General features: G+C 53.9%; 2 protein-coding genes across 6 annotated transcripts in view; one reads left to right on the plus strand and one right to left on the minus strand.

The window, feature by feature from the left end:
• The first annotated feature begins 565 nt into the window (after positions 1-565).
• PRADC1 (protease associated domain containing 1) lies at positions 566-4,909 on the plus strand. Its single transcript, XM_024764012.1, has 5 exons — positions 566-780; positions 2,943-3,043; positions 3,569-3,678; positions 3,959-4,126; positions 4,352-4,909. Exons 1-5 carry the CDS (start codon positions 714-716, stop codon positions 4,470-4,472), a joined length of 567 nt encoding a protein of 188 aa, XP_024619780.1. The 5' UTR covers positions 566-713; the 3' UTR covers positions 4,473-4,909.
• A 458-nt stretch (positions 4,910-5,367) lies between these two features.
• Positions 5,368-10,484, minus strand: part of SMYD5 (SMYD family member 5) — an 11,916-nt gene continuing 6,799 nt past the window's right edge. Inside the window, exons 7-13 of one of the 5 annotated variants that reach the window (XM_024764008.1) lie at positions 9,661-9,723; positions 9,383-9,453; positions 8,961-9,067; positions 8,562-8,567; positions 7,566-7,660; positions 6,841-6,911; positions 5,368-6,739 (exon numbers count right to left, since the gene is read on the minus strand). In XM_024764008.1, the coding sequence (XP_024619776.1) occupies positions 6,592-6,739; positions 6,841-6,911; positions 7,566-7,660; positions 8,562-8,567; positions 8,961-9,067; positions 9,383-9,453; positions 9,661-9,723 (561 nt within the window). In that variant the 3' untranslated portion in view covers positions 5,368-6,591. Of the gene's footprint in view, positions 6,912-7,565; positions 7,661-8,510; positions 8,568-8,960; positions 9,068-9,382; positions 9,454-9,660; positions 9,724-10,484 lie in introns of all 5 variants that reach the window. The other 4 variants (XM_024764011.1, XM_024764007.1, XM_024764010.1 and 1 more) reach the window with 4 other exon arrangements.

Below are 10,484 nucleotides of genomic sequence, written 5' to 3' on the forward strand. Positions count from 1 at the left end.
AGGCTGAGAGGTTAGGTGTCCAAAATCACAGTTGTACAGTAAATGGTAGATAAACAGTCGCGGGCACCTTGCCCCAATGCTCGTTTTCTGGCTCGGCACTGGCCAGAGCTTCCTCGAGGGTCGTGTACATCAGTCTATGTCCCCACAGCCTACTGACTATGAGAGCGCAAGCGCCGGTAGAACTAGGCAGGGGTCGCCGGAGACCACCTGGGCGCTAGACGAATGCCTTCCCAAAGAGGGGATGGGAAGGAGGAAAACACAACTAGGGGAAGGTAAATCGTCGTCTTGCGAAGCGGCCACAGGGAGGATCCGGCCGAGACCGCACGAGCTGATTGGCCAAGACTTTCGGCGGCTGAGGCGAGTACTGCGGGTCTCCCACCTACAGTTCTCCCGCCCCGCCAGCCAGCGAGGTCCTGCGGAGTCGAATCCAATCAGAGAAATGCTGGGGCAGGGACGGCAGTTGCAGTTAAGAGTTAAAACAAATTAGCCCTCGGCCCCACTTCTCTCCACCAATAGGAAGTGGGCTAGGGCACAGGGGTGGCTACACGAGCAGGCGTCAGAACCAATCAGCCCTGGGCCTCGTTCCGGTGCGCCAACCGGCGGCGTGAGCGGGTCTGGGGGCGGGAGTCCAGAGCAGCTGTCAGGCCGAAGTCCGGCGAGCTACGCGCAGCAGGGCGGCTGGAGGAAGCGCGGCGCCGGGCCGGGCCCTGGAGATGGTCCCCGGCGCCGCGGGCTGGTGTTGTCTCGTGCTCTGGCTCCCCGCGTGCGTCGCGGCCCACGGTGAGCGGCAACGGGCGGGACTGCGCTTCAGGGCGGGGCTGGCGGTCCAGCTTAAGCCCGGCTCGGGCCGGGGTCCACGGGTCACCTTGGGGACCCCGCGAATTCGGAGCAGGGCAGGTTCAGAGACGGGCGCCTGGAGTGGGTGGGTAGTGGTTCCCGAGGGACATGAACTGTGTGCGGCCTGAGGCTGGGCTGTGAGTCCTCAGCCCCCCACGTCGAAGTAAGACTCCCTCTACCCCCACTAGCGCTGACTTAGGTGGCGAAGGGGGCGAGGAACAAGGAGCAACTAGCGATACTACAAGCTGGAGAAACGTTAAGCATTCACATACATAAACGGGGCCACACATTGCTACACGTGGGTTCACAGGCACTAGCACATACGTACACACCCAACTTGTTTGCACCTACACGAGAACATAAACATACACCCATATACGTACTTGAGCACATGTGTATACCTACACTTGATTTACACAGCTCAGCAGATGCAAAGGCCAGGCAAAGATGTATGTGGGGAGGAGGGGAAGCTTAGTGCTAATCCAGGAAAGCTTCCTTGGGAGTGTATCTACCCGATGGGAAGTCTTCACTCCCAGGATAAAAGGCCATATATGTAGACCAGTGCCAAGCCAGTGGAGCTCTACCGGGTGGCTGATTTTGGACAGTAGAAAAGGACAGCAAAAACCACAATCCATCCCAACGCTGGCACACAGTAGCGACTTGATAGTTTGTTGATTGACTAACAGACCTGTGGCAGCAGCTTCCACCTTTTCACATTCCTCAGTCTCTCTGGGCTAAGGGAACCAGGGACTCAAGTTCAGGTAAATCATTAGACTTTGGTGCTAAAGAGATCCACACCCCAGAAATATCTGGTTATTCTGGCAATTCCCTTCCTCAACACAGTAGAGCTGGAAATAGCCGTTCATTCATTCAACAACCTTTTTGAGCACCAACTCTCTCCTAGCCACTATGTTAGATAATGTGGATACAGTATTGAATGAAATTACAAACTTAGGCCCTTGTCCTAGTGCAGGAAATAGACAATAAACAAAAAATTACAAATACTGTATAATTACAAATGATGTTAGAAGTGTCATTGGAGAAAAAGTATATTTTGAATGGGCATAAGGGGAGGGCAGTCACAGGGCAGGTTTCCCTAAGTGACATTTAAGTTATGACCTGGTAGATGAATAGAAGTGAGCCATATAAAGGGGTAGAGGTGGGGGTAGGGTGAGGGAACTTGTAAGAAGCCTTGGAGATGTGAAGAAACTGAAAGGAGGGCAGTGTAGCTTGAACATAGGAAGAGATGAAGTTGGAGGGCCAGATCAAGCAGGGCCTTGCAGACCAGAGTTAAGTTTAGATTTTAAGTGCAAAGGGAAGTTGTTGAAGGGTATTGAAGTGGTGACATGATATTTGCTTTAAGATGTTTTAAGAAAATCCCTGGCAGTTATTGGGGGAATGGACCGTAGGGAGCAAAAATGGAGGCTAAGATAGACCAGTTAGGGCTTCCCTGGAGGTGCAGTGGTTGAGGGTCTGCCTGCCGATGCAGGGTACACGGGCTCGTGCCCCGGTCCGTGAAGATCCCACATGCCGCGAAGCGGCTTGGCCTGTGAGCCATGGTCGCTGAGACTGCGCATCCGGAGCCTGTGCTCCGCAACGGGGGAGGCCACAACAGTGAGAGGCCCGCGTACCGCAAAAAAAAAAAAAAAAGACCAGTTAAAAAGCTGCAACAGCCAGGACAAGAAATGATAGTGGCTGGACTAGGAGGATGGCAGTGGAACCAGAGTCAACTTTTAAGTTTTGGTGAGAGTTGCTTTGTACACAGGCTACCACATCTCCATCTTGAAATTCCCAAGTCTGCTTCAGAGCACAGATGAATTAACCCTCAGAGAGGTTAACACTGGAGCTATGTCTTCCTGGCCCACCTGTGTAAGCAGCAACAGCAGCAGCTGTAAATCTCTGGGGTTACTAACTCTGTCTGCATCAACTCTATCCTCTCCAGGGCAGAGACCATCTATCCTACCCACCTGCAGGACCCAACTGGCTGAAGCTGGGTCTCTGGGCCCAGACCTTAACCAGCCCCGTTGAAGGCATGGAGTCCATGATCTGAACCTGAACCAGCTTTTTTCCCTTGAGCCTTCTCACTTGTACATTTTACCTTTCAGGCTTACGCATCCATGATTATTTGTACTTTCAAGTGCTGAGTCCTGGGGACATTCGATACATCTTTACTGCCACGCCTGCCAAGGACTTTGGTGGTATCTTTGTAAGTTCAGGGAGGCCCCCTCATCTCTGATCCTGTCTCCACATTCCCCGCACTAAGCCGAGGTGACCCTCATCACTTCAACCCATACCTGAGTGCTGGGACAGAGAAGGGGGCAGAATCCAGCTGACTTCCAGGGGCTACAGAGCCAGGAAGGGCTTCCAGCTATTCCTCTGGGTATAATACAGACCTGGGCACCACAGAGGGAAAAGCTATCTTCTTAGGGACACGAAGTAGTGAAAAACCAAGGGCTCTGCTAGCTCCATCTCTGAACTACATGACTCAAGGCAAGTTACTTCCCCTCTCTGGGTCCATACCAACTTCCCTTCCTATGTCTGGGAAAGGCAGGGTGGGATAGGACTAGACAGACCTTTGTGAGAATTAAGTAAAAATGCTCAAGTGTCCAGTACACAGAAATCGTTCCTCATTTCCCTCACACTTTGTGAGAAGCTGATAAGATGGGATGGTCAGCCCAGTCCTAAAGCAGGTGTGTCTCCCCACACTCTCACCTGTCTAAATGTCTTTCAGCACACAAGGTATGAGCAGATTCACCTTGTCCCTGCTGAACCTTCAGAGGCCTGCGGGGAACTCAGCAACGGTTTCTTCATCCAGGACCAGATCGCTCTGGTGGAGAGGGGGTAAGGAGTGGACAGGCATGGGCACAAGGGGAAGGCAGGCATAGGGTAGATTCTGAGATCAATGTTGGTGGTGATGCTTTGAAATAGCTGCTTTTAAATAATTCATCTTTTTAAGGGTCTTTAAGAAACATCTTAAGATTATCTAAGCCTTTGGCCATTTACTTGTGAGCCTTTATCAAAAAGCCTCCAAGGTCCTCCTTTCATCTTCCCAGGGTGGTGGTCTGGGGAATGGATAGCTAGGACCCTGCCTTTCCTTTGGTCTCATCACCACCTCTTCCAGGGGCTGCTCCTTCCTCTCCAAGACCCGGGTGGTGCAGGAGCACGGTGGGCGGGCAGTGATCATCTCTGACAACGCAGTTGACAATGACAGCTTCTACGTGGAGATGATCCAAGACAGTACCCAGCGCACAGCTGACATCCCCGCCCTCTTCCTGCTTGGCCGAGATGGGTGAGGGCTCTTTGTCTCTGGCTGTATCAGCACCAAGCTGGGTGCCATGACTCGGGGAGGTCAAGGGCAATCACCAGTCCCTACCCACAAGCCTCATCTTGGGATGCCCTGGTTGGAGGGCCAAAAAAGTCCTCAGGCTCTGGAACTCCCAGAGTGATGGGGACAGTGGGGCAGAATGGGGTGTCAGGAAAGTGACCATCACCACCTCTCTTCATGCTCTCCCAGCTACATGATCCGCCGCTCCCTGGAACAGCATGGGCTGCCATGGGCCATCATTTCCATCCCAGTCAATGTCACCAGCATCCCCACCTTTGAGCTGCTGCAACCGCCCTGGACCTTCTGGTAGAAGAGTTGGTCCCACATTCCAGCCATAAGCAACTCTGGGCTGGGAAGGGGAAAATCCAGGAATTCTGCTGTTTGGGACTTGGGGATAGCATTTGGGGACTGGGGGAGCCAGGCAGAGGAAAAGGGCTTGGGCCTTGGCTAAGTTAAAGGAAGACACACCACTGGCCTTCCCTCCCCTGGGCTCCTAAGGTGTCTCATGCTATGGGAAGAGGCAAGACCCAGGCCCCAGGTCTTAGGGGCTAGGGTCTGGAACTAAAGGGGCCAACAGCAGGTGGTCTGAGAGCCATCTGAGACCTGTCACATCCCACCTGGCTTCAGCCTCCCCACCCAGGGTCTTTCACAGCAGTTGCTGGAATGGTATAAGGAGCTGGTGTTTGAGGACTACATAATAAACCCTCACTGACTTTTTAGCAATAAAGCCTCTCATCAGGGTTGTAACTGTGTCCTAGAGTAAAAGTACACAGGGGTGGGAGGGGCCTTCAAACACTTATCCGGTCCCATGCTCTTGTTTTGAAGGGAGGAAATTGAGGCCCAGAGAGGATACATGACTTGCCCAAGGTCCTTTAGGACCAGTGCTCAGATTGCTAATCTTGGATCACAACAGCCTCCTGCTCAAAAACTTGGGAAGCTGTAGTTCAGTCCCTGAGCAAAAGCCTCATCTTGTAGCCTGGTACTGAGGATCCACATTGGACCTCAGAAGAGCCCTGCTCTTGGACTTTAGAAACCTTTGCACAGCAGAGTATAGGCAAGACCAGGGATGAACCCAAACTGGGGAGCTGCAGCTCCCATCTCCTGCAGTCCCCTGCTCTATCCTATGCACTTCTGCACCACCCGTGTGACTGCTGCCTTCCTGGAGCAGCTTGTCAAGCCATTCTCCACAAAGCATTCCTGCAAAGGCCTGTCACCACTCATAGTTTATTGAAAACAGTGGGCAGGTGGGGAGGAGGGGGTGCTGGCTACTGTGAAGGATTAAGAACCCAATAGGCCAGACAGGCAGATTCCACCTGGCTCACGATGCAGGAAAGGGCCTGTGGGGCGGCACCTGCCCTCCCTGGGATCCCTCAGCAGGGGCATGTGGCAGCCCCTCAGGAAAGGTAGGCAGAAAGGAATTGCAGGTGATAGGTTATAATTTCCACAGCTTCCAACCCAAGAGTAAGGGGTAGTGCTAATCTGGGGAGGAGAGGGAGAGAGTCAGGGCTAATCTGAGTATCTAGCCTAGCTCTCCTAGGTTTCTGGAAGACTTCAGTGTTCCTAAATGATCCTAAAGATGGAGACTGAGACCATGACTCTAGAAGATTCTAGGACATCTTAAATTAAGGAGCACAGGCCTTTCATCCCCCAGAACTCAGCCATGCTGCTAGAGTCCTCAGTGGGAGGAGGGTGGGAGGAAGGGGTCATGATGTCCCTCCCAAGGGAGGCAGAGACCTCTTCCACACCCTGTGAGGCCAGCCACTGTGCCAGGGCCTGAGAGGCAAGGCATAAGGACAGATTCTGGGGTCTGGGGAGATTCTCTACTCCCCGGATGTCTAAATGGTGGGTGTGGGGAGGTGAGCAGAGGGAGATAATGCCCCCGGTTCAGTGTCCCCCACAGAAAGCCTTAGGGAAGGTGCTCTGGAGGCCCAGTTCCTCCCTCTTGCCTCTCCCAGCTGTGCTACTGGGGAAGAGGGTAAGGGTGTCTAACCCCCTCTCTTCTTCAATGGAGTCAGGCTGTTCGCAGGTTGCCACTTTGTGACCCAACCACCACCCCCTCAACAGTGAGTTGAGAAGGGTGAAGCCTTAGGTGGATGAGTAAGTGGGGCCATGGGGCCAAGGGGAAGAAACACTGTTAGGCCCTGACCTTGGTTCCAGCCACTTACACCCATACCTCAGGGGGAGGCCAGTTCTGAGAGGCTCAGTGACAGCGCAGAGCCTGAGCCGCTCAACAGCAGTGTCATGGGCATGAGGTCTGGCGGGAGGTGGAGGGCCTAGGGTCCAGCCTGTCTTACCCTCTGGAAGAAACAGAGCTGGCATGGGGGGAAAGCAGGCAACAGGAGTGGGAGTTCCTTCCAAGCCTCTGCTCTGGGGGAAGGCCCCCTCTTCTGGCAGGGTCTGGGGTAGGACCACTTCCAGGCAGGATGACATCACACATCAGTCATCTCATCCCCCAGCTCAGCATCTTCCGGCTCTCCTTCCTCGTCCTCTTCATCGTCTTCCTCCTCAGAGGTCATGTTGGGTTCATCAGCCTCTGCCAGACATTTAGGGCAGGAACAGACAAACAGATAGTTCTCCCTGCAGAGGGTGGGGGGGATGATGGTGAAGGTACAAAGTCAGGCAGCCACCAGCACGGAGAAGCCCAGAGCCCGGCTTCCCACCACACCCCCAGCTGGCACCTGAGGATCTTGTGGCGGCTATGGCGGCTGCGCTCCCGCTGACAGCAGTCTAAGTAGCTGATGCAGATTTCCTAATGGGCAGAAGAGAGGTGGGCTCTGACAGTCTGTGCTTCTAACAGATGGGATTAGGGCCTCCCCAACCTCTGCCCTACGTCCAACCATTGCCCCATCCCCAGGAGCCGGAGCTGCCCTTCAGCGAAGGCGCAGGTCACCCTGATCCATTCCCCTGTGCTCACAGCAGAGGCCACTATGAGGCTTTCACAATCTGTGTCTGAGACAGGGGGCTATGCTTGGCCTTGGGCCATGGCCAAGGGCAGAGGTTATCTTGGTGTGAAGCTACTTGCCCTGAAAGAAGTTTCAGCCAGGCTCCGTGCACAGCTCTAAGAGCCAGGACCCCACACCCACACTAGTACCCCACAGTCCAAGCCACAAAGGGCCATGTCCTGCTTCCTTAGATGCTGCAGATTCCTTGATCAAAAGATAGCTGGGGACAAGAACTTAGGCACACAGTTGTCTCTGAAACACTGCTCTGAGGCTTTCTGGAGTTATCTTTTGAAGTGGGGTGGGGTTAGAGTATACCCATGGGGAAGACTCATGTCCTGGAGCATGTGGGGATTCAACCCAACAGCCTGAACTTGGGACTGTAGCCACTGCTGCTCCCAATTCCTGGAGAGAACCTGCAAGGCCCACTGCCCACCCACCCCGACAGCTACTGGCCCCCTCACCTCTCCTGGCTTAATATCCTCCAGGGCGGTGAGATGCAAAAGGAAGTTGTTTTCTGGGAAGGAGGTCTCTGCATTGGGGACACAGCTGTGGTTGCCTGGGTCATGAGAGGCAGGTAATGAGGATTGTTGACTAATAAAAATAACAGCCTTAACTGTGCAGAGCACTGGGTCCCATCTTTCCTCGTTCTCTGATCCCTGCTAGGGCTAGGCAGGTCCTGGGACCCCAGTTTCCTATATCCCTGTCCAGTGCTCTTTCCTGAAGAGCACAGGCACTAATGCAATCCCGCATCACTCCCCTCCCCTCCTGCCATGACTGTCCCTTCTCTCCTCACTGGTCAACTTGATCCTCAGATGTGTTGCCAGTGTCTCACAAACGGAGGGACAGGGCTGTGAAAGGGATGCCCGTGCCAGGCCACTTAACTCAGTCCTGTCTGTTATTGGATGTCTGGTAACAGCTGAGCCAGGCCCTCTGAGAGCCTAGTTTGGGAGGAGTAGTGTCCCCAGAGCCTGGGAGGAAGGTTTTGCAGTGAGGAGAGCAGAGGGTGGGAGGCTGGGATCTGGAAAAGACAACAGTCTGAGCTGGCTCTGCCCCCTCCATCAGGTGCTGATGAGACTGCCTTCCAGCCTGAGCTCCTCCCGGGCTATCACAACACTCTCCTACCAAAGCTCACAGGGCAGTGGTGGGGCAAAGCCCAGGCTTCCCTTTGCAAGAATCAGAGCTCTGTGCCCTGCCTTAGCACTGGGCCTAGCCCACTGGAAGGTTTTATATCAAGGCACAAGAGTCCAATAAATGAATGAAAAAATAATAGAAGGAGAAGGCTGAGGGGATATCCCCAGGAAGCTCAGCCCTAACCCCACTCCTAGACTCAACTCTACCAGCCCATAAGGGGCCAAGAGAGATGAACTGCAGCTGTGAGGCTACCCCTTCTCAATGCCGGGACTCACAGCAGCTCTGCAGCACAAAGAGGCCAGATCCTTCACAGTTAAGAAACTCACCAGTTGCTGTAAGACAGTAATATGCAGATGTTATTGCATCCACTTTATAGGTGGGAAAAAGAAACTAGGCTAATAAGGACAGGCATTGGCTCCACTGTCTTGCCACCCAATCACTACTATTTTACCTGAAATTGCTTCTCTGAGGCACAAGCCTTGCTTTCCTATAAATGGTACCACCTTACTGTCCAGCCCTCCCCCACCCCCAGCATCAAGCCTCCGCACGGATTGCGGAGCCATTTCTTGTGTATGTCCTGTAAACAGATCTGAAGCTTCCCATAGGCACACAGGGATTACCTTCCCCAACCACGAACTCAGAGCTCCCTGGGGGAAGACTGTGTCCACTGTCTAACTGACGGATGTCTCCAAAGTTGGGTGAGGCCAAGACTCCATCTCACCAACCTGTCTCGATGTCCTTGTACAGCTGGTCAATGAAGGCGTCCAGCTGCTCACGGTCCTGAGGCTTCAGCTCCAGAGCGTCACAGGCATGCACCCACTGGCTCAGGGAGCTGGGGGTCCCAGGCAGCCATGGTTGGAGAGGAGGAGGCCTAGCTCACAGGGCTCCCCCACTCCAAGCAAGTTAAGTCCATTTCCTTCTCCAGGGGGAGGGTGGGGGTGGGTGGGTGTGTCCTTCCCCAACAGACTAAGTGCTCCCAAGACTCAGTCTTTCTGACCCCCACCACTGAGTTTAGTCCAGCATTCTGGCCAGAGTCACACCCTGCCCCACCCTAGTCTTGAAAAGAGATGTGGCTACCTTCCTCAGTCAATCTCCCACCCCAGCCCTGAGGGACAAGTCCAACAGCTCTGGAACATTCTCTCCTAACCTGGTCCCAATTCCTTGGCCATTGGTCCCAACAAGAGCAAAGAGAGACCGGAATCCATCCGGAGTGAACCACTGTGGGGAAAAAGGGAGAAGAGCATTCAGGTTACGGCCACTAGCTTTTCTTCCTGTTGAGGAAGTTTGCTGTGAGTCAGTCCCATCCCAACTCCAGAAGACCAGGTCTGCTCTGGCTTAGCTGTCCCAGTAGGAGACGCTGACCTGGTTGCTCCTGGAGTGCTGGAGTGACTGGGAGGCCATTGGTCCCACCTTCCCCACACTCACCTGGCTGAGTGCTTCTTCATAAAGGGCCTCTGTGAAGAGTCTCCGCAGAAGCTCCAGCTGGCCCTGGTTTAGGGGAAGCAGGGAGAGACTAGCATCCCTGGGGATTTCCCATTAGCACCCAGGCAGGGCCCATAAGACCACATAAGGGAAGGAAAAGGGCGAGCTCTACAGACCGAGCTTTCTCTGGGGGCAAAGGAAAGCCACAAAATCCTTATCTCCAAGAGACTTGGCAGTCTAGTGGCCTGTTCCAACCCAGGGTAGCAAACCCCAAATTCCTCCCTATTTTCTAGCCCTTGTACCAGCAGGGCGGAGGCAGCCTGGCTTAGAATGTCTGTCCTCACCACCACCCTCCAGGCTCCCTGCCCCAGCCTCCAGACCAACTTGACCCTCCCCCTCCTTTCCTCAGATTCAGTGCAGGAAGGCCCACCCCAGCGCCCTTTCACACACCTACCTCCACCTTCAGGCAGCTCCTGCATGGAAGTCTGCTATTCTCAGGGAGAATGCATAGTTCTTTGATTTGAAGCAAGTGCTCAGTACATTGGCAACTAAAATTGTTTCACACCGCTCCCTGACCCTGTGGAACCCCCAGCCCTCCACTTTCCATTACACTTGATTCGCCCACTGCTATCCTATCATGGGGTCCTGCCTTCCCACATCAGGGCACCCAGCCCTTCTGTCCTCTGTCATCACCCCACTTCCCAATTTTAAGTCCACATTAGGTCATGAAGTTAAATAGCGGCAGGAATACAAGTCTCTGAACAGATTTTTGGACCCAGGCTCTAACTTCTTCCTGTGGCTGGGAAGGCAGGGAATGTGGAGCTTCC

This window comes from Neophocaena asiaeorientalis, unplaced genomic scaffold, assembly GCF_003031525.2.
Source record: "Neophocaena asiaeorientalis asiaeorientalis breed wild unplaced genomic scaffold, Neophocaena_asiaeorientalis_V1.1 scaffold337, whole genome shotgun sequence".
NCBI classification, from domain to species: Eukaryota; Metazoa; Chordata; class Mammalia; order Artiodactyla; family Phocoenidae; genus Neophocaena; species Neophocaena asiaeorientalis.